The 23,015-nt window shown below is 40.2% G+C and overlaps 1 protein-coding gene across 4 annotated transcripts in view; it reads left to right on the top strand.

Moving 5' to 3' along the window:
- Positions 1-23,015, top strand: part of LOC116056380 (equilibrative nucleoside transporter 1-like) — a 47,513-nt gene that overhangs the window by 18,920 nt on the left and 5,578 nt on the right. Inside the window, exons 1-11 of one of the 4 annotated variants that reach the window (XM_035992303.1) lie at positions 1,550-1,635; positions 13,850-13,940; positions 14,130-14,211; positions 15,074-15,255; positions 16,270-16,409; positions 17,197-17,331; positions 19,143-19,240; positions 19,626-19,707; positions 20,755-20,840; positions 21,155-21,263; positions 22,530-22,615. In XM_035992303.1, the coding sequence (XP_035848196.1) occupies positions 13,912-13,940; positions 14,130-14,211; positions 15,074-15,255; positions 16,270-16,409; positions 17,197-17,331; positions 19,143-19,240; positions 19,626-19,707; positions 20,755-20,840; positions 21,155-21,263; positions 22,530-22,615 (1,029 nt within the window). In that variant the 5' untranslated portion in view covers positions 1,550-1,635; positions 13,850-13,911. Of the gene's footprint in view, positions 1-1,549; positions 1,636-13,036; positions 13,287-13,849; positions 13,941-14,129; positions 14,212-15,073; positions 15,256-16,269; positions 16,410-17,196; positions 17,332-19,142; positions 19,241-19,625; positions 19,708-20,754; positions 20,841-21,154; positions 21,264-22,529; positions 22,616-23,015 lie in introns of those variants that run through there. The other 3 variants (XM_035992302.1, XM_035992304.1, XM_035992305.1) reach the window with 3 other exon arrangements.

Below are 23,015 nucleotides of genomic sequence, written 5' to 3'. Positions count from 1 at the left end.
CATGCAGAAATGTCTGAAAAGGCTGAAAGACTGCTGCTGCTGTCTGTGAAAGTGTTGTCATGGTGACGAGTGTTTATAAACATCCTTTGATCAGTTAACGACCGTGTCACCTGCTGATAAACTGCACCTGCTAATGCTGAGTGACAGACAGTGTGAGAGAACCCTTCAAACAAGCCTTCAAACAAGCCTTAATAAATCCACAACAGTACATGCTATCGAAACACCGACTTCACCGTTAGAGACACAAGACCTTTGTGAACGTATTCATGTAAAATTTATGTTGGTAAACTTAAAAATGTGGGCATATCAGCGATTTAAAAAAGTGGTTCGCTCTGCGTTTCGCTCAGAAATGTGAAGTATGTTAAACAGGGCAGTGGATGAACAGAGATGTGGAACTCTTGTCATTTGGAAGCTCATCGAGCCAACAGTATAAGGCATATTGCAAAACTGAGCACATTGGCTGAAACTAGACATAAATACCTACGTTTTGATGTATAAATTGTGTATGACAAGTAGATATTGTGGGCGTGAGAGCAATTTATAGAGAGGGGACAAAGATTTTTTTCCTAAGCTGCTACACTCTAACGATGACATCATCCACTCTGCCAGACGCAATACACACTCACTAGAAACACAGAAAAATCCTGAAATGATCACTAAACTTAAACAGCTTTTTTACAAAAACTGTACAAGATATCAAACTGAAAAGATAGAGCCGGATAACTGAATATTTTGTGAACATTTTAAAGTTTGTTTGGCGTCTGTAGGTGAAAGTATGAAGGAGCTGAAAATTTTGGGAGCGGAAGAAGATTTTAAGGATTTGAAGCATGCTCTCATTGACTTCAATGTTAAAAAAAAGTCATAAAAAGCTGAATATTTTAAAAAGTATAAATAGTAGAAAAAAAGTTGAAGAAGTCCCATCATTAGCTGAAAGAGCTGAACATTTTAAAAGTTGAATGGTTTTAATAGCTGAATGTATGCAGAAGTTACAGAGAGCCAAAAAACGTACGGAAGAGGGAATAAGAATAAAGAAAGAACAGAATAACAATAGTTGGAATGCTGCATTCCCACTAATTAGTCAGAGGTGTCAGGGGAAAAAATGTTCTACAGTTTCCGCAATCTCACTATTATTAATTTCCTCCGCCACTGACGACACTCACTGATGGCTTCACGGACGATCAGCAATTCTATCACCTATTTTTTATTTATTCTATCTAATCACCTAAAATGTTACTGTATAATCTGTATTTAATCTGAGTTAGGCTACTTGTACTAAGGGATGCTGCTTATTGTCTTTTGGTTAATACTGTATTTTACTTTTTGAACAATCTTCCTTATCCTAAGCTGGAGGGACCCAGCAAGGAACATACACATATAGGCTACACATACGGAAAATCAACGATTGTCTGCAAATTTCAATTGATTATTCACTTCTTTTTTTTTCTTCATTTTGTTACACGATCCCACTTTTTATGTAGGCTAACGGCCGGAAATGTGGTTAAATAACTGTTCAGTGTTTACTTCTGCGACTGGAGTATGACTTTTACGAGGTGCACTCGAATGTATCTTGAGCGGAGCCCCTGAGCTGAACACAGACAGGATCAGACACAAGACTTCACAGACTCTAATGATAAGGTAGGACATCTCATTGTGCTTAACCAAAGACGGTGTTAACTGACTAAATGTTATTCGTGAAGAATGGCAGCTGGTTGAATTCAAAACTTACGGTTAAAGGCGAATTTGCTGATAAAATAACGTTAACGTTGCGCATAAACGTAAACTTTGCTCGTTTCAGAAGAAATTCTGACTTATTTCTGACGTCTTTTGCTAATTGTTATGGTTCCGTGGCTCGTTTCGATGTCTTAAACTGTTCCTGAGAGACAACAATGAAGAACGGTGTGAGAGTGAATGGTGGACGCCAGGCAGCATGGTTGACTGCAGCTGGTGATTAAATTTAGCGCCAACTTCAAGCATGGTCCGTTTAGACGGGAAACTAACGTTAACTTTAGACCGTTAGTTAGCCGGTGGCTCGGGATGTAGGCTACTAGTTTACTACTGCCTGTGTTGTGGGCAAAATAAACTAAATACTAAAAATAAAAGTAACTGTTACTAAAACTGTAATTTCACAGGCAAACAGGTGCTGAAATCACCTAAATGTATTTCTCATATTTCGCCTCATTATGTTTATTTGTCTGCCCTAAATCCGTGAAAGTCCTAAATGTTGCTATTTTGGCGAAATTTAGAGACCAAGATGAGATGTCAAAATACATCGGTGGTGATCATGTAGGCATGACATTTGCTGCCTGTCGGAAACCACGTGAGGCAGCTTTTAATGTTAATCTTCAGTGATAGCACGTGGGGAGAAACTGTATCACAGGACCCAAGGGATCTTAGAAAGGTTATAAGTTCCATTGAAAGCACCTGCCAGTAGAAACAGAAAAGAGTCCATTGTAAGTTTTATAATCATGTCAGTGGAGTGTGGTTTTGACAGGCACTAACATTACTGCTACAGTGGGGGTAAAAAAAACACCTAGGTGAATCCATGTCAACATGTGTATGTAACGTTACGTCACTAATACCAGTCACTATTATGTTTTAGCTGCTTTAAATGCCCGTGGTACTCGATAGTGACTTCAGTTACATGATAATACTTTAGTTGTATGTTTTTCTAACTTATTAGTATTTTTGTCTTAACGGTTAGATGATATTTTAATGACTTTAGGGGTTCGTTTTGTAGTATTCTTATAAAATGTATTACAGGATTAGTATAACTCCTTTACGTGACGAGAGATCTCTCTGACTGAGTGTTTCCTGGCTTGGGTCCATGTCACACGTGTCTGTGCTATTTGCGACTCTGTTGACCCTGAAGCAAGAAGAAGAGTGCACCAGAATGGTGGCTTTGTTTTCCACTGAACAGCTGATGGGACAGCAGCATCATCCCACCACTGAGTTCACATGAGCATCTGTTTTTTTTAGTTTTTTTTTTATAAGAGTGGGAGTTAAGCGTTCCCATCTGTTTCCTGAGTTGAGAGACAAATGTCATTCATTATTGTCCATGCTGGCAGAATAAAGCATTTATCACTTTTGGCTGGCAACTCCTCGTCTGAAGATAAGATTAGACTAAACTGACTAATCAAAGGTAATATGGAAACCATGGCCTCCTCTAGTCTTACCCATTGAAACCGTTCTCTTAATACATCCATGATTGAAACCCATCAGCGCTGACTGTATTGTAGTCATGGTGATAAGTGGGGTTGCTATTGCCAGTTCATCAGTCAGCTATTTATCCAGACCACTTGAACTAACTAAAAAGACAGGCAGCTGGAGATGGGCTTTGTTCCTGCTCTCTCTCTCGCTCTCACTCTGAGTGGCGGGAAATAATTTGGGGCGTAAAGGGGCGGGTCTGCGTGAAGACAATGAATTTGGAGACCTTTTATGCTCCCCCCCCCCTCCTTTAGCATGGATGAGATTTTGTTTTCTTTGCAGAGTTTTCCCCGGGGATAACTCATTAGTGTCTCACAAAAGTCTGTTTTCTTGTCTCTGTGCCACTGTTTCCTGCTTTTATTTGTATTATCTTGATTATACAAAGCATGACAATCGCTGTGGTTCACTCCCCTGCACAGACCTGTCTAGATGCAAATCACAGATGTGAATTTTATACGTAACTTGTGTGCGCTGATTAACAGGCAGAAAGCACAAACTGTGGGTACGTATTTCATTTAATTCACGACAGGCAAAAACGAGTGGAAAACGGTATTGTTTGGAATGAAGCTGCACCCTTTTTTTCATTGAGATGTTCGTGCTTCCTCGAAAAGATGTTTGCTGGGGAGTTAATGCCACAATTTTGCCTGTTCAAAGTGACAAAGAAGATAATTATTCAGTTTACATTCTCTGATTAAATCTAATTTAATCCACCAAGAAAATAAGCTGTAATGTTTTAATTATTTGAAGTGAGAACATTTACATTAGGGCTTTGAAACTGGTAAAATATCAGTGCAGTGTTGTCTTGCCTCTTGGTGATATACAATCTGGTAGAGACCTGATTAAAAACAGCAACATGTGCCAAGCTAAATATTGGGTTTTGTGTTTTCTGACCCCAGCTTCCAAGAAAATAAAGGTCCAGTCAGTGTTGTTAGAGGTTTGTTGGAGTTATATTTGATCAGCCTCTATGCCTCATTGTCAATCAGTAGGACCCCCACAATGTTACCTAGGCCTGCTGCGTCTGTTTGGTGTGACTCTGAATACCCAAAAGCGTCTCTGTTCGTGTGGAAGTGATGAGGTGACAATGTATTTGGACACCTGTCATGGTCCTTCTCTTCACAGCCTATGGTCCCTGAAGTGAGCTTTGGTTCAGATTTAGAAATTGCTTTTATCTGTTGTTGAGGCTACTGACTGTGTGATTGGCTTCCCACCAAACCTCAGTAATGGTGCTTACCCACTGCAAGTATCTGCTCGGCTCGACTGGACTCGGCCGAGGTGCCCCGTCCTCCATTTTCCATTGCAGATTTAGTACCGCCTCATGCGTGAGGCGAGCATGGCTGGTCGTCATAGCTACGCCGCAGGAAACTGCCGTGACCTAATGTGACACACACACAGAATGTCGAAGGTGTGGTTTTGATTCTCTGCATGTGGCTGTTAACACAGCCAGAAGACACATTTTGTTTCAAAAGAAGCTGGAGGCAGCAAAAAAACACCGCTGGCTAAACTATTTAAAAATGGCGGGTTTGTTCAGGACACCCCTGTCTGTCGCTAGCAGTGATGACGCAGTGATTAGTGACGATTCTCTCCGACCAGTCAGTAGTCTGTAGGTTTTCACGTCACCTTTTGGTATCGCCTCAGCTCGCTTGGAACCTTGACGGAGCTGACACTAAAAAAAGTACCTGTTGGCTAGTACCAGGTAGTTTTTTTTTTTTCATGGAATAACAAAAAAGGCGAGTAGAGTCAACGTGAGTCGAGCAGGTACCATGTAATGGAAAAACGCCATAAGTGCATGTGATGGGAAGTTGTTAAATGTTTAGGCAGCGTGGCATTTGCTGCCAGGGTGACTGGCTGTAATACTATCATAAGTCAGATACAACAATACAGGGCCTACTTAGTCAACTTCTTAGTCACTTACATTTAAAAGGTGACCCAAGTCATTGAGGCTTCTTGACTGTCTCAACGCTATTGGCAACTAGCCTGGCTCCGCCCTCCCACGTACTTAGCTCAATTTTCATTTCCCTTCAGTACTCCATCTGGGTTCGCGGTAAAGTTTTTGGCGGTCCAATCAGCGAACAGAGGGAGTGGCTGAGAACGATGACGTTGAGGACGTGCGTTAGAAAGATGCGAGCGAAGCCATTCGGTCCGTTGTGGCAGTGCCGCTGAATATCCAGAAGTTAAAGCCCGAGCAAGAACAATCTTTGCTGAGTTTTGTTGGTGGCCATGATGGTGTGGCCCTCCTCCCCACGGGGTCCGGGAAAAGTTTGATTTTCCAGCTCGCTCTGTTAGTGGTGAAGGAGTTGGCTAAGGCTAACGCTAGCGGTGCTAATGCTAATAGCCTTGACGGTCTCCCTTCTTGTTGCACATGCGCATGACATACGTCACAACCAAACGTTAGCGATTGGTTATGGCAGATCCAGAGTGGCTCTGGGCAGATCCAATAGTTTTAAACTTCAACAGAGTACCCGGCTTCAAGGAAGTTAACACTTGTCAATGGAGAGAGGCCAGACTCTCTGTACAGATGAAATGTACCAGAGTCTGGTAGGACCAGGCTAATTGGCAACTGGTTTGAAGAAAAACTTCTTACAGCTCAATGTTATTAAAGGTCCCATGGCATGAACATTTCATTTTATGAGGTTTTTTAACATTAATATGAGTTCCCCTATCCTGCCTATGGTGCCCCAGTGGCTAGAAATGGCAATAGGTGTAAACCGAACCCTGGGTATCCTGCCCTGTCTTTGAGAAAATGAAAGCTCAGATGGGCCAATCTGGAATCTTCTCCTTATGAGGTCATAAGGAGGAAGGTTACCTCCCCTTTCTCTGCTTTGCCTGCCCAGAGAATTTGGCCTGCCCATGAGAAAATGAGAGACATCATGGCTTGAAAACAAGCAAAGTGGCAGTTGGTCAAGGCCACACCCCTCTCGCCTCCTCAATAGCATTTAAAGCTACAGACACGGAAATGGCCCATACTAAGTAAAGCTCATTGTGGGACTGGCTCTAGTGGCTGTAATTCTGCACCATGGCTGAATTTCGGGAAAGAGACTTCAGATACAGTATTAGGGGACCACGAAGGCCTATATAAAAGCATCCAAAAAGCAGCATGTCATAGGACCTTTAAGACAGAGGTCCTGTTTGTTGCTCCAGAAAAGGTCACATTTGGTCTTTTTTTTCCCTCTGCTGTCCGCACCGACCTGCATGATTTAGGGGTGATATTTGATCAATCTTTGTGGTTCGACACCCCTATAAAGCAGCTAACCAGATCTTGTTTTTTCCACTTAAGAAATATTGGTAAACTCAGATCTGTAGTCAACTACTGCTGAACTTGAGATGCTTATACATGCATTTATTTCATCTCACATTGACTACTGTAATGCACTTTTCTCCTCACTTTAGTATGCTCTTGATCGTCTTCAGTCAATCTGGAATGCTGCCGCAATGCTTCTCACTAGGTCAAATAGACGGTCTCACATTTCCCCTGTTCTTTAGTCTCTTCAATGGCTCCCTGTCGCATATACTGTAGAATTCAGTTTAAAATGATCACTCTTACATATTCTGTAGTGTAGAGCATTGCACGGTCAGGCTCCTGCATATGTGGCTGAACTACTTCACCCATATTCCTCAGCTCGCACTCTTATGGTCTAATATGCAAAATTTACTGTCTGTTCCACGCACCTGGCTTAAGACCCGTGATCGATCTTTCGAGTCCGTAGCATCTGAGCTTGCATCTGAATGCATTTTATGTATTATGTAATTTTAATTTTGTACGGTGTTTTTAATATGTATTATGTTCTTTTGTATGTTTTTTTTTTTTTTATCTCATTGTAAAGACTTTGGTTTTATCTGTGAAAAGTGCCTTATAAATATGTTCCTACTTTTTTTCCAAGTCACCACAAAATGTGATCAGTGTAGAATAGTGACCTTTAACTTGTGCTTGTGCTTGCACGTGTAGATGCATGATTGCTGCTGTTAATTGAACATACAAATTGAATTACAATGCAGACTATAGTATGGACTTTGTTGTAATGCTAATGTGGGATATACATTGATTACTACACCAGGGGCTTTTACAGCGGGAACCCCTCAACAGAGAGGCATAAATAAAGCTTGCAATTTTAATTCTGTCCCTCATTAATCTCTGTTGATAATTCAAAAGTGGACATCTTGAGACATGAGTTTCCAAGGCTTTTGTCAATGATGTAATATTTTAGAGAAGCTTACATATTTTCTTTTTAGGATTACATAAACTAATGGTCCAGTCTGTCTGTTGTTGGACTCTGCGTTCTAAAATATTTAATCTGTGCTCTTCAGACCGACTGAGGACAGAGGCAGTAATACTGTCCTTGAAAGAAGGGCAAGAGGAAATGCATAAATGGAAATAAAGGCTGTAAAACTCAATGTACTGTAACGTAACTGTAATGTGTTCTTGGATGTTCTCGGACTGTTGAGCAAGCTGCGTTTGTACACATGTACGTGTGTGTCTGTGTGTGTTGGTCATTCTAGGAACGGTGTGAAATTGGAAACTCCGTTGCCAGTGTCAGATGTGAACCGCATATGAATCATCAGTGAACAGTTTTACTAGTTGTGCATAGGAAGCCAGAGTAAAATCAGGCTACAACAGTTTGTTGCCACTGAAACCCACTACTCAAAGTCTGGTTGCTTCCCATGCAGGGGAATTGATTGTACACGTTGATTGTAGTGTAATATACAGTATGCTGCATAGCCAAATTACATCCTATATAATTTAATATCAGTAAATCTCCTAAACTCAGTACATCTCCTAAACTCAAAAACAACTCTTGGCATGAGCTTGCCATGCCTGTTGCTTATCGTCACTGATGGTGTAAAAAGAAATACCTCCCTGTTATCAATTTACTCTGGTTAATTCCTGTAATGGCATTCCAGTATAATACTGTGCAGAGGAAACGTTATGACTTTGACAAGATGTTTGCCATCTATAGGCATGGGAAATGACCACGAGGAAAGGGGTTTATTCTTCCTTCGCTTTCTCATGTGACCAGCATCAAACTATTCTGTGTCAGCCTGGGCATAAAGGCGACCCTGTTAGAGAGGTATGCTGGTGAGACAAGAAAAATGTACTTCTTTTACCCCTGTGTTTAAGATAGGTCACAAACAAATTGTTTCAGTTGTATTTTTTTGCTCGGTTATCTCCAAGGGGGTAAGCATCTGTCAACAACCCGTAGCTCCTATGGCGCCATTTTGATGCTAACAAGCACTCACCCGCCGTTAGCATTCCATTGACTGCCATTCATTTTGACGTCACTTTAACAGCGAATAACTTTACATCTGAAGCGTTTAAAGACTTTATTTGTCCATTGTTTATTTCTAAAGAAACACGACAATGTATAAAAGGCTCTATTACCTTGTACCTCACGTTATGGCTCCGTAGCAGATATTTTTGTAAAAATAGGCTAACGATTGTGTCATAACCACGCGACTTTCTGTCGCACAGTAGAGAAATTACCGTATAGTCAGGAGAAGCTCGCAGGCAGTTTCGACTTACATTAGCTGTTTAAGTTTAATAACTAATGTTAACTAGCATTTTAGTTAGCAATAATTAGCCTGTGCCCATGTTATCTCCTTACATATACCTACGCTCTCCGTCTCTGCAAGATTGGGAATGATTGAGATTTCTCTTGGCACAGCTACCAGAAGACTTACAACTTTCAGACAGGTTGCTCATGTCACATCTACGTCGTCTCTCTCAGTTGGAGGCTGCGCAGTAACGCTCAGCGCTCACCGGAAAAGTGTTTCTAATATCCTTCACTGGTCTCTGTCCAGAGCAACGGGATCTGTTGGTCCATTCTATATACTGTCTATGGTTATCTCCTCATTTGTTATGTCCACTTCCTTGTGCATTCCCATGCTTATGGAGAGATCCAACATCTAACGTACAAGTGGTCTGCTAAATATTTTTGGGGTTAGAAGCTGCCCTATTAAGCCTGTATGTGGAAAACAGTGCAATTGTTCATGGTAGCAATGACATTGGTACTATACAGAGGTTGTTACCGGTTTCAAGGTATACCGCGGTTTGAAAAAGTCAAGGTTTTAAAACCACTAACATTTTCTGTCATACCGTTCCTATGGTATGAGCTGTTTTTTATGAGTTTTTTTATTTTTATTATTTTTTATTAAGGACAGAAAATGCAGTTTAGAAATCCCTCTCCCTGCCTCCCTTAGTGTTTTTCGACATAAAATACATTGTGTTCAATAGAAAAAAAGTTGTTTTTTACCCAGACATTTAAAAAATATTTATAGCTGTAATTGTAATACCGTGAAACCGTGATATTTTTGCTGAAGGTTATCATACCGTCAGAATCTCATACCTGCCCATGCCTATATACAAGAATGTTGTAGTACAGACATGTTGCAGTAACTACTAGAATAATTCTACTGGTGTGATTGTGTGCATCAAAGGGTTAAATTGGGCATTTGTGAAGTGCTTTAGAATACAGATTTTTAAAAATATATCAATATTATTTATAGGCCATATCGCCCAGCGCTAACAGATGTCATCAAGTATCAACACATGACAAGCCAACCTGATGAAAATAAAATGTGCCAACCTTGTTTAAAAAAAAACTTGGAGCTTTGTGCCAATGTTTCACATAACACATAAGTGAATTAAGAGTTTAATAATAATCTGACCAACAGCATAGTGTCTTGTTAGAAGAAGCCTCATGCAGGCAATATAAATGTAGCAAATTATAACATTCTGTGACAAGGTTTTCGAGTTGCATCATTAAAACTTTGCACACAATTGTGACCACGGCAAGCAGACTAGTCTGAACTGGCCTTCTTTGGCAAGATTTGAACCATATTTTTTACCTTGACATTAGAGGAGGAAACAATAAATGAGTCCCTCCTGTTAAATCTTTTCCATTTGAGTGGCGGTTGTTGGAGTTGGATGTTGCTGAGAGGCCAGCTAGTTAAAGTGTCAGACTGATGCCAAACTGGAGTTTTGTACTACTCTACAGACTGCAAAGTGTCTGTGTGACTATGTGCGTGGTGGGCAACATTTCAACACCAGGCAGCTCATGCCAGCTGGCTCATTTTGATGACATTTTAGGTTGGAGAGGCATACTTTACAGAAATCTGAGACGTGTGTTTTAAACTGTGACTTGTAGTGGTGTTTGTAATACTATTGGCTATGATAAAGTTTGGACGATGCTGTGGGATTTGACTGCGTCATGACAACTAGAGGGAGAGGGGAAAAAGACGACAAAGAAGTGTAAAATACTAATTTGGCTATGTGTTTAACGGCTATTTAAAACTGGCTAAGGCATTGTCAAGGCAAAGTCTGTAGGAGGAGGCACACAGCATGAGCTGGATACTGACAGCTACTTCAAAATGTTCTTCTTCTGGTGATAAAACCACCAAATTAATGCGTCGAAAATTAAAAAATCGATTCACATTCGTATCGCGATTCAAGCTCTACCGAATCAAATCGATTTTTTTTTTTTTTTTTTTTTTTTTTTTTTTTATTGTATGTTTAGTGTCACATAGAGAAAAGTAACTACATTTACAAACTGTGAATCGTTTTTTTAATCGAATCGTTTTTGAATTGAAAATCGATTTTTGAATCGAATCTTGAGCCTAAAAATTTATATTGAATCGGGACATTTTCTGAATCGTGCACCCCTAGCTAATATTGTCCGATAAATTGGCCTTGCTGATTTATTGCGTAGTTTTTATTCACACATTGTATGCCGGGTCTCGTGGTAAATTTCCGTGTAAGCAAGCACATATAGACTTGTTTAACATCATGTATGTTGGCTTTTTGTCTTATCTCACATGCCATACAGACCTTTCTCATAGACAGTTGTTTCTCAGAGTTAGACTCCACTCAATCAGTATAGTTTAGATGCTTGATACTGAATGGGCTATAGTGTGTGTGGCCCCCATAGAGCAGTCTCTGTCCTTACTGAGAGCACACTCATGACCAGCCAGATCAAATATGGGACTCATCATGTCACGTCTGTCAGCAAGAAGCCATACAATGCACTGGTAGAGCCAGATCAGGTTTTCTGTTGCCAATATCCATTGCTTAATTATCAGTCTGATTTTAGCTTGTTTAAAAATGCCCTGTGGAGTTTTCTTGTAAACACACAAGTTATGATTAGATTTAGTGTTACTCGCTAAAACCCTTTGTGTGTATTCTTAAGGGTCTTACAAACGTGATGACATTTACAAAGGCGATTTTTCTGAAAAGTTTGAAACTTGCTTTGTTTACATCCATGTTTACTTGCGAGCAGTCTTCTCCTTTTCCTGTGAAACCATTGGCAGGAATGTGTATCGCGTGTATGGTGTGTGTCCATCGTGCATGAGAACAAACGAAACAGAACCCACTGATAATAACATTAGGTCCATCCACAGCCATACTAGTTGTCAAAAACTCTGCAGGGTACCTTTTTAAAACGTTTATCAGTCTATTACAATGGGTGGCCAATTAATCAGTGCATTACTTAGAGCTGTTGAATGTAAGTGCTCATGATTGATATATTTACTGAGAACCCCTAAACGTTGCCTTGTTTTGTTTAGCTTGATTTGATGCCAAATACTGTAGCTCTGTATTGTTTGGAGAAGGTGTCACACAGCTATCTAAGTACGTCTTCCATCAGGTCCAGGGGAGAAGATGGGAGGACAGAGGGGAGAGATGGTATCGGATAAGTTAAGGGTGGGGATAAGAGCAGAATTAAATGACAAGAGGAGTGATTGGAGGTAATGAAAGGGCTTTGGGGAAGTAGGACAAGTAAAAAAATATGAGTTGCACAATAAAAGCCAGGGGTGCAACAGATGGAATAATATAAGCGTAGAAAAGGAACTGCGGATGAAATGAGGTGAGAAATTAGGAGGCAGTAAAAAACATGGGAGGAAATGGAGGGAGAAATTAAGAAGACGTGGGTGTTATATTGAAACATAGCAGAGTGGAACTGATGGGAATGTAAAGGCAAGAGACTCAAAAACATTGTGGAATGTCATTTAAGAACAATGTTACCATGTTTTCTCTTAAAGCAGCCACATTATGCTCATTTTCAGGTTCATAATTGTATTTTAAGGTTGTACCAGAATAGGTTTACATGGTTTAATTTTCAAAAAACACCATATTTTTGTTTTACTGCAGTGCTCTCTCTCACTGCTGCAGATCCTCTTTTCAGCTGGTCTCTGTTTTAGATACAGAGTGAGACCTCTTTTCTTCTTCTTCTTCTGTACTATCTTTGATTGCACTTGCACATGTGCAGTAGCTCAGATGTAGATCATGTCAGCTAGCTAGCTCCATAGACAGTAAAAGAAAGGCTGTTTCTACAACTTCGGTCAGTTACAAGGCAGGATTAGCTGGGAGACTTCTAAATGAGGGCGCACATGTAAGTAGTTCTTTTGTAGATTATGGTGAACTTGTGTGTGTTGTAGCAGTGCTTTGCTATTGAGAATGAGGTAGCATGCTAGCGTTAGCATGCTAGCGTTAGCGTTAGCATGCTAACGCTAACGGTACGAGCTAATGGTTGCGGTTAGCCTGCTCGTTTCGGCTTGTGACGTCACAAGCCGTGCTGATTTTGAACAGCTCACCCAGAGACTGAAGGCAGGACACATTCAGAAACTGTATCTCACTCTAAACAGCATGGGTGGATTTTTTTCAAAGTTTGTATGTGTGTGGAAGCACCAGAGACACAACATAACATCCCAAATCCCAGAAAAAGTGATTTTTTCATAATATGGGCACTTTAAGCGGTTACATTTGCTTCTTTTTTGAGCACTTTGAATTTAAACAATTGCTCATTTCTTCTAGAAATGTGGGAGTTGACACCTATGCCAAATAGCGTCACACATGCTTGGAATGTAAATGCAAAAGTATGTAGGAAGGGCTCGAGGAGAAAAGGGAGTTTGAGGTAAAGGGAAGAGAGAGGGATGGTTACAGAGATACAAAGAGGGGCAGGTCCAATGGGGAACCGACAGTGGGGTGTCAACCTACTAAACCTCGGTATAGTATAAAATGAAGCAGGCAGAGCTTGTTCGGCCTTTGCTTTAGTTGTGGAGGAAAGAGGAGTCTTTTGTTCCTGATTGAACTGTAAGTAAGTTTATAAAAAAAATGTTTTTTCTTTAAAGGTTAATAGGCAGAAAATGGTTGTCATGTTTTTGCATTCATTATCTACTTTGTTGCACATTTATGAGGAATGCTATGTAAGGTAAAGCATTAGTTTCTGACTGATGTGAAGGTTGTCTTGTGAGTTCCACAACTGTTATGCAACTTTACCATGAAGTGGCAAGATTTCTTTGATATATGTTGCTTGCTTGAGTATTTGACTCATTGTTCTTGTGGCTGAGTTATTGCGTCTGTGTGATAAAGTTTAAGGTTTTCTACCACTGGTGCTGGCATGCTGCCACTGAATTTGGAGCTGACTTTAAATTGAACCTGACAGTTTTAACTGAATTGGTGTATTGTATTATTTACTGTTCAAACTACATTATGCAGCCCATTATTTAATTGCTTTGTTGACCCACGCATTGTCTGGCTTATCAATATCTAAAAATAGAAAGAAGAGACATATGGCTGCTGATGATAAAGATGTAGGTGCTGACACACTCTAAATGTTTACCACGTTGAAAACATGTATTTGTTATCTGTGTATTTCAGACCCAGTGCCACCCTGATCAAACCCTAACTGAGCACTTGCCTCTGACTTTGTAACAAGAAACATGACGGCCATCAATGCACCTCGGGACAAGTAAGAGAACGTCTTTTGAAAGGAAGGAAACAGTTTCTCTGTTAAAGTCTAGCAAGGACTATTAGTGTCAATATGCTGTTTTCAGTTAGTTTAAGTATGTGCAAAATTAGATTTGGATGAGACCCAGTTAATAAATTGTTTGTTGACTTGATGTACTTTCATGTGAACTTCGTTTTGTCTCTTTCCCAGATACAATGCAGTATGGATAATTTTTTTTATCCTGGGCTTGGGAACCCTCTTACCATGGAATTTCTTCATGACGGCAACAATGGTAAATAAAGCAACATTTTAGGACAATTGTAATCTTCTGAGTATGAGAAGCGTTGTATCCAAATGCAGTTAATCTTGGAACATGAGACAGATGGGCGTGAAAGGAAGAGCCCTTTTGGTGGCCATGTGGTTAGTCATTAGTTAATTAAAAGGTTGGGCTCCACTTAGATAAAAGGTCCGATTAGTTTGAGAAAACAGAGATTGTTTGTTTACCTTTCCCTCCAAAACCACCTGGTTTCACTCAGGATGGCTGACGTGACTCCAGCCAGGTGGATTTCCATGGCAGGGGTATAGCCTCTTTAATCCCCAGCCATTGTTTTTGAGCTTTAAGGGGTTAACTTCTTAAAACGTGGAATTTCAATTTCATTGTCTTCAGGGAGTTCATTTGGGCACACCCTTAGGGGGATTTTTTGTTGAAGCTCAAATAGCTTATAGTATTGTTTGTTTTAACAAAGCAAAGTTGGAATGCCACTTTATATGATGCTCTTTAAAGACATATGGCTATACTAAGACTGTATGGCCACAATCTATAAATGCAAAAACCTTTCAGGCCAGTTTGAAAAGCATCACATTTGCATTTGTCGACAAAATTCAATACATTTGTAAATTCAGCCAGTTTTGGGTTCTGTAACTTAAACATGATTAATTTGTGCATCATTTAAGCCCTTAAAATCTTTCATTCAAGCGACCTTTCACCTCCACGTTTGTTCCTACACTCATTCTCATCATACACAACAGTTGTTGAAATTTTCCTATGCAGAGAGGTGTTTCTAATATTTTGTCCATTGTTCAGTGATGCTGTTAAGTTGCATAGGGTAATAACCATCGTAATGAATGCACATTCCTCCATCCTTTTTCTTTAGTACTTCACAAGTAGGCTGAAGGACCCACCCACTGACCTCCCCTTCAATCAGACGGCAAATGAGACTTTGGAGGGCGGAGACACTCGCAATGTGCTGGAGTCAAAGTTTAACAATGTGATGACGCTCTGCGCCATGGTGCCTCTGCTCATCTTCACCTGCCTCAACTCCTTCCTACACCAGAGGTATCCAACCTGCTCCACATCATCACATCACATGTGCAGTCTTGTGTCTAGTATGTACACTTCTCCACCCACAGGAGGCAATGAGTTAAACCCTTAAAATATGAAATGTGGTAACACAAGGCATTACATGATAAACTCTTTTAAAGGGAAATTCTGCACCTTAAGTTTCTCGCTCTCTCTGCCTACCCTCCTGTTTATCTGTACCCCCTTGGTCACCACATGCCACTATAGGTAACATGATCCTGTTATGTGAACGTATGTCTGTATGCCTCCTGTGTGTTTGCTTTAATTACAGTCGGATTTGGAGCGATCTGGGGTGGACCCCAACCACGGCTGACTCTTACCCCGTACAAACACACCCAGGAATGCTGTTTATGTTCTCTACTTCTTCCTATTTTCTTCTTCACCTCTCTTTTACCTCTCACTTCCTCAATATACTTACTTTATTCCTGCTAACCAAAAAAAATAAATCTATTTTCTCCCTCTTTTCTTTCAAAAAAACGCAATGCGTTTCCTTTTTTGATTAACAAAGGGCTGCTTATTCTGAATTACAACCCCAGTGCACTCCATTTTCCACTTTCTTAGATTTTATGCTGGAAGGACCTTAACTTCCTCAAAAGAGCATTGACCCTCTTACTATCGTAATCGGAAAATGTTTTCACTTCTGTTCAACAATGAATCAAAATCCACTCTTCCATATGTCCATCTCTTCATTCTCCTGTCAGATTTAAAAAAACATGTTTTTCTCCCACTGCCTCTTTTCTTATTTTGAACACTTTTCTCTTATATGATGTATATAAGTAATTTGTTTACCTAAAGCTTGCGTTGACATTTACTTTTAGCATCTGAATATTTTCTAATGAATGGACCAACATTTATTTTTTAAATAACTCCTGAAGTGTCCAAAATGGATATGGCCAATGTTCTTGACTGGTGGTTTGGGTTGTTAGTGTAGAAACAGACATGATATGCAGTAGTTTAAATTCAATTTCTCTCTGTCGTTTTCTCTCTCAGGATTCCTCAGAAGTTTCGTATCTCTGGCAGCCTGGTAGTCATCCTGGTGGTTTTCCTGTTGACGGCGGTGTTAGTCAAGGTGGACGTGGCCCCACTGCCCTTCTTCACCATCACTATGATCAAAATTATCTGCATCAACTGTGAGTTTCTATATAACTAACGATCATTACTGTACATCATTGTTCTGTAGTCACTGCAAACCTTTACCAAACTAATCAACGGTCAGTCACAAAACAAAATGTAATTAGTTAACTGAACATTATAACCTTCATTATTGTAGCCTTTATTGCAGGGCTGTTGTGTTGCGCACGCACACACACACACACACACACACACACACACACACATTCTCTACCACATTGAGCTTCAGAACACAGTCTGTAATCTCACTGCTCGCTGCGTTTGTTTATTTACAATGACTCAGTGAGCAGCAGGGATAAGCTCACCCCCCCTCCCCCCCTCCTCCTCCCCTCCCCCCCTCCTTATCCCCGTTGGGCCAGTCCTGACCCCCAGGTCCTCATGAGGAACAGCCCATCGTGTTTGATTTAGAGGGGAAGGCCGTCGTGACCTTAAAGCTTTGATGTCCACGTCGGCACATTCCTCTTAGTGGACATACGTTACAAGATTTCTGCAGCTAATTAAGTGCCAAAGTTGCTATATGAACGGTTGTAATGCAAGTTTTTATGAAAAAGCCTTATTGGTTACAACTTTGTGTAAAGTGAGAGAAATAATAGTTATATAACCGTTATGTAAAACAATTAATTTGCTCCATGTGTTTTCATAAATGATGTCATCTCTCTGTTTGTGACAGCAGTTTATTTTTAATGGGCCTCTTTTTACTGTTGCTGTGGGACAATGTGTGTTTTTCTGTGTCGCAGTGACTCTTTTAAGTATACTAATTATTAAACATCCTTTTCCTATTCCCAGCGTTCGGGGCAATTCTTCAGGGCAGTTTGTTCGGGCTGGCGGGGATACTGCCTGCCTCCTACACCACTCCCATCATGAGTGGACAGGGGCTGGCCGGCACCTTTGCTGCTTTCTCCATGATCTGCGCACTGGCCTGTATGTCTCACACACACAAAGCTCTAGTACACCTCTTCTTTTATCAATAGAAACATGGACACAAAAGAGGTGGACAAAATGCGAAAAAAAACCTTACAACACACACACCTACATAATCTTTTAGGAGGTGTTTCAAAACTGTCCACACCCGCTCTACTACAATACCATTTCTAGAAATAAGACTCCCCATATCTTGCACAATTTGTAATTCTAACTTTTTATAAAATAATAAATTAAACTTTGTGCTGCTTTTAAGTGGAAGTCTGAAACCCACATTCACTCAAATATTGGATAGTATTAAATAGGGCTGGGATGACTACCGCAATACCGCGGTCACGTGACGCCTACCGTGGGTCTGAGCTCGTCACCGTCATCACTGCAAAAAAACATTGGCCTGCACATGTGTGCACACTGTGTCTAATGACATGGATTCATTGATTCTAATGACATGGATTGTGTGTGATGACATTGTGTCTTACATGGATTCAAGGTTTTCTAAACAAAACTTATCATCAAAAGATGGAGCAAATCCGACCTTTCGCGTGTTGGGGAGCGCAGTGTTCCATGACACATAATAACATTCCATTCGTGTTGACTATTAGGCGAGAGTAGCCTACCTGTGTAATGTCTTTGCCTTTCCCGTTCTCAGCTGAGGTAGACACATTAACATTAGAGCTGCAGTGTTTACCATTGCACATTAGCCTAGCAGCTAACGGAGTTTCCTTCTGTTTATAGCTTTATCCCGATAAAACGACATGGTTGAATTTCAGCCTGCATGTACGTTTGGTAGCCTAAAACAGAGCAGCTTATATTGGTAGAGAGAGCAACAAGTTAGCGGACTGACGAGTCGCCCTCTCTGCTCTCTGTCTGCTCAGCTGCTAGACGGGCTGCACTCGGGCAGCAACATGTAAGGTTTAAGCCGATGTTTTTCGGGGGGTAACGCCATTCACTTTACCAGCAGTAATGACAATAGCTAAAGCCACCGTGTCTTGAGACAAGTCGTGTCTTGTTGTTTTATTGTTCACTTTTAACTCACTTTACATGAACTTTGCTATCTCTTTTTCCTCTCTCTTTTCCTCACAGCGGCACTCATACGCTACTCCCCGTTACCGCTCGCTCTATGTTACCGCTCGCTCTCCTTGCACGACCACACGGGCACTGACTTCACTCACTTAAGGCACCCTGCCATTCTCGCTCTAACTTACGCTAAGTAAGTTAGTATACCGCTCTACCTAGGAAATTTCTTCCTTTTGAACCGCGGTAAGAAAAAATCCATACCGTCCCAGCCCTAGTATTAAATGTGTTAAATGATGAATTTTGTTTTTATTAACAATATGTTTTGTTAGCTGCTCTTTTAATTTGATCTCCTCGCCATAATTTTTTATTAAAACCGATGGTCATTTTTGAGGCTGTGGTTTTAACAAGCAGAATTCCTTGAGGTCTTTAAGCCAATGTTGGTGTCTGAGTTGGTTCAGTCTCATATACACCACAATTTAGAGCTGAAATGATTAGTTGAGCAACTGAAAAATAATCTGCAATTATTTTGATAATCAATGAGTCATTTAGGTAATTTATCAAGGAAAATGGCTCTTGCTGGTTCCAGTTCCTCATTTGAATTGATAATGAAAAGAATTTGTTTCAGCCCTAGTAAAATTATATAATCCATCAATTAGAATTTGAAATCTAATTTGAAAAGACGAACACTGACTCAAGAATAATTGCCTGAAGCTATGAAAAACTGTTGAGTGAAATCAATACTTGACAAAAAAGTCTTAAAATACTCTAATGATTCTCTGTGTTTTTCTTTGTAGCTGGATCAGCCCTTCAGGACAGCGCTTTTGGTTACTTCATCACAGCCTGTGTTGTTATTCTCCTGGCCATAATGTCCTACTTCGTTCTGCCCAGGATGGTACGACCTCCCCTTCTCTAAATTAAACATTGTTTTATAGTGTCTTCTTTTTTTTTATCAGGTATTTGTTTAAAACCACTTTCAAATGTGTTCCCATTTTGCTCTCAATAACTTTGTACCTTTTTGGAAAATACTTTATAAACTTGATAAGTTCTGAATGCTTTTAGATAATTGCTTTTAAACTGTTGCCATATAAAGTTCAATCCTTTCTCTCTTCTTTTTACTTTTTGATATCAGTCCAAACTCTACTCTCTGTGAGGTAATGGATAACACATCTGTCAGTGAGAATTTACAGCATCTCAGGGAACGTGATGTCCTCCCTGCATCCTTCGACTGTGCTGGCTGAGTTGAAATGCCTCATTATGGTTACTGTTTTTGTTAACAGGAGTTTTTCCAGTACCACATGGAGAGTAATGGATCCAGACCCTCTGCCGATGAGGAGAACAAGATGGACTTACTTAAAAAAGGTATGTGCAGTATGCTCACAGGCCTGCTCCGATATTGAGGCTCCAGTTTCCAAAAATGAGCAGTTATGGAAGTTTTCTTCGAATGACGCCCTCAACACAAACACAAGGTTGTCACTTGGATAACTTAATAACACGATAGGTTTATGTCATAGCCATCTTTTTTTTCTCTGTCAGTTTGGTGTGTTTGATGACACTTAATGATTTTAATCTGCTGAATGTTATTGGGTTTTTATCAAGAGTACTGACTTTAGGGTTTTTAGAGAAATCATCCTTGGGAATTGTACTTTAGATCACTTTTCGTTATGTTTTTATGTACTAATGCTTGTACCTTTTTGACTTTTATCAAAGAACCAGACATTTATAACACTATCATAGGAAGTCACTTTTTTGTCAGACATACCATTTGGATTATTTCTGGTTGCTATGTAGCTTTGGTGTCAAATGAACACTGAAAGTCTTTGTTTCAGTTTGTGTTTTGGAGACAACTCGACTAGTGGGATTCTCTAGCATTAAAGCTATAGTGCGTAGTTTCTGTTGCCCCCATGAGGAATTCTAAGTAATGACAACAAAACTGTTGGTGCGTCCACATGATACAAGCCTTCGGTGCTTTGCGCACCGCCCCCACCCCTCCTCCACGCAGTTGCTAGTAGACAAGGAGGATTACAAAAAACATGATGGACTCTTCAGAAGAGGTAATTATCTTCGCTTGAGTTTCTGCGCAGGAAAGTCACCAGACGACACAATCTTCTGAACATCGCCATACTGAGAAACACACAGAGAGAGTTGTGTGGAGCTGATAGTCTTAATTAGCTTTGTAGCAACTCGTTTGTCAATGGCTTAAATGTAACGGACGTTCATTAATATCAAAAAGTTACGCACTAAAGCTTTAACTACTAGTGTGTGAGAGTGTAATGGGAACCCTATGTTATGTTACATTACATTACAATTGAAATCCTGTGCGTACACCTACTAAAATGTGGGAATGATGGTCTTAACTCTCATGTGTCACTTGACCAACTTAATGATAGAGAGGTGTTTGTTTCTCAGAAAGTTCAGCAGAGAAGCGACCGGTGGTGAGTCTGATGGAGGACGAGGCCAAACCCACCGTGTCTGTGGTAAACATCTTCAAACAGGTGAAATGACTTTCTCACTTTGTAACATACAGTATGAACACAAATTTCATTTAATGGAAACCAAAAAAGCCTTGCATATGCAGTTAAAGAGGCAAGACACCTCTGCTGTGAAACATTCTCACCATTTCAAACCTCACTTGTTGCTGTTAGATTGACCAGTAATGACTGTCAGCCATTCAGCATCCCATCACTAGTTAGAGATAAGCAGCTTCATTCTTAGGACCACTTTATGCAGTTTCCACCTTCTACCTGTATGGCAGAGATTAAGCTGGTTACATAATATTGATTATGTTCATCTTGTGCTGTCTAATCAGATCTGGGTGATGGCTCTGTCAGTGTGCTTCATCTTCACCGTCACCATCGGAACATTCCCAGCCGTGACAGTGGAGGTCGAGTCGACGGTAGCAGCTGGAGGCGCCTGGGGTGAGTCTCCATTTCTAACATCTATACAAAGCTACACTGCTGCAGTAGCTAATGAGTAGTGTTTCCGGTAGAAAACAATTGGTGCCGGTCAAATGTGAAAAGTTCCGGTCAAATATTTTGTAGCTGGTGCCGACTCGTCCTAACTGGCAATTTACTGGCTTAATTTACATTAGACCTGCCGCTGCTCCGTTTCATAAAGTAATTCACAATATTTCCCTGTTTCGCCATGGCTTGGGCTTTGATTTTCCTGCTTGCTTGTCACCGTTTTGTAGTTTTGTAAACTTACAATAGACAACTGCATCAAATCAGAGTGTGACATAGTTTTTTCCTTTATCGGATATGCTACAGACTACAGTAATTTTTTTCAAATGAAACGCGAAAGAACAAAAGATATGAAAATCACTGTAGCCTTTCTTTTTTTTTTTTTTAACACAATTCAAATTGTGCAGAGGGAATTATTTCCACCGGTCATAATGATCCAAGACACTTCCTCGTCATTTTATTTTGGTCAATGACCGGTAATAACTGCACAACGGAAACTCAGCTAGTGAGCCATAACTTTGATTATCTGACATTTGATAGGGGTCACTGCCAAGTCTTTGTCCCTGTTCAAACATTATTACCAAACATTTTTGGGAATAAACTTTTCTCGTTTCCCTCCAAGAAGCTGGGCAGATTTTAACTCCTAACCTCAGACAGTAAGGGTGTTTTGTGGGGCAGGAATGTCTTTTTATTTAACGAAACCAAGTTGGTAGACAAGCAAAAATAGTTTAAACTTATTCACATAATTTTACTATTTACTATTATTAAAAAGCGAATATTGTCTACAATGGGCCAAGACAAAAATAAATCACTTGGATCTTTCCTTTTCTTTTTTTTTCTAATGCTGCATACCTTCTCCCTATAAAAATACTGAAATTAGTTTGAATCCTTTTTAAGCACCCTTTTAAGGAATACTCCACGGAAAGTTCCTTGTTCCCTGTAGGAGTTGTCCTCTAGGAGCACGGAAAGCTGTTGTCTGCTTGGATTCACACCCCGGGGTCACAGCAAAAGAATTTATGGAAACAGTTTGAGCCGTTTCTAAGGATGATTAGATACTTTCTGTGCTGTGACTCTGGTATACACAGTAACTGCTGTGAGTCCAAGCTGACAACCTCCATGAAAGAGAAAGCTACACACTGTTTAGCTTCAGCTTTCAAGCCCCCACAGACATCTGCAGTCTGGTTGTTGTTAACAACAGCTTTGTTTGTTTTGCTCCCTTTTCAGGAACTTACTTCATCCCCGTGTCATGTTTCCTCCTCTTTAACCTGATGGATTGGGCTGGCAGGAGTCTGACGGCCGTCTGTATGTGGGTCAGTAACATGTTTTACCGACAGTGCTCTGAAGGTTTGGGGTTCCTCTTTGGGTTCAGGGCTTAATAAGTTCACAAACGCTTCGTAGGGCTGTGCAATTAATCGAAATGTAATCGTGATTATGATTTCGGCTCCCAGTGATCACAAAAACAGAATAATCGAGGAAAACAATTATGTAGCTCATTACGTTTTGCAAGTAAACTCTTATTTTCTCTTGTGATCTGAATGAAAAAATAAAGTTTCAATAGGAAAAGTATTAAGGCAAAGTTCACAGTTGTGTTTTTTTTTACTGTTGATTTATTTAACTTTTTCCACTGTTTTTTAAGTTCAATAATTGCAACATCTTTCCTGAAGTCAACGAGTAATCGTGTTAAATTATCGTGATTTCAATATTGACCAA

This window comes from Sander lucioperca, chromosome 15 (genome assembly GCF_008315115.2).
Source record: "Sander lucioperca isolate FBNREF2018 chromosome 15, SLUC_FBN_1.2, whole genome shotgun sequence".
In the NCBI taxonomy this organism is placed as follows: domain Eukaryota; kingdom Metazoa; phylum Chordata; class Actinopteri; order Perciformes; family Percidae; genus Sander; species Sander lucioperca.
The sequence above is the reverse complement of the archived record's forward strand: the minus strand, read 5'-3'. Positions and strand labels throughout refer to the sequence as shown.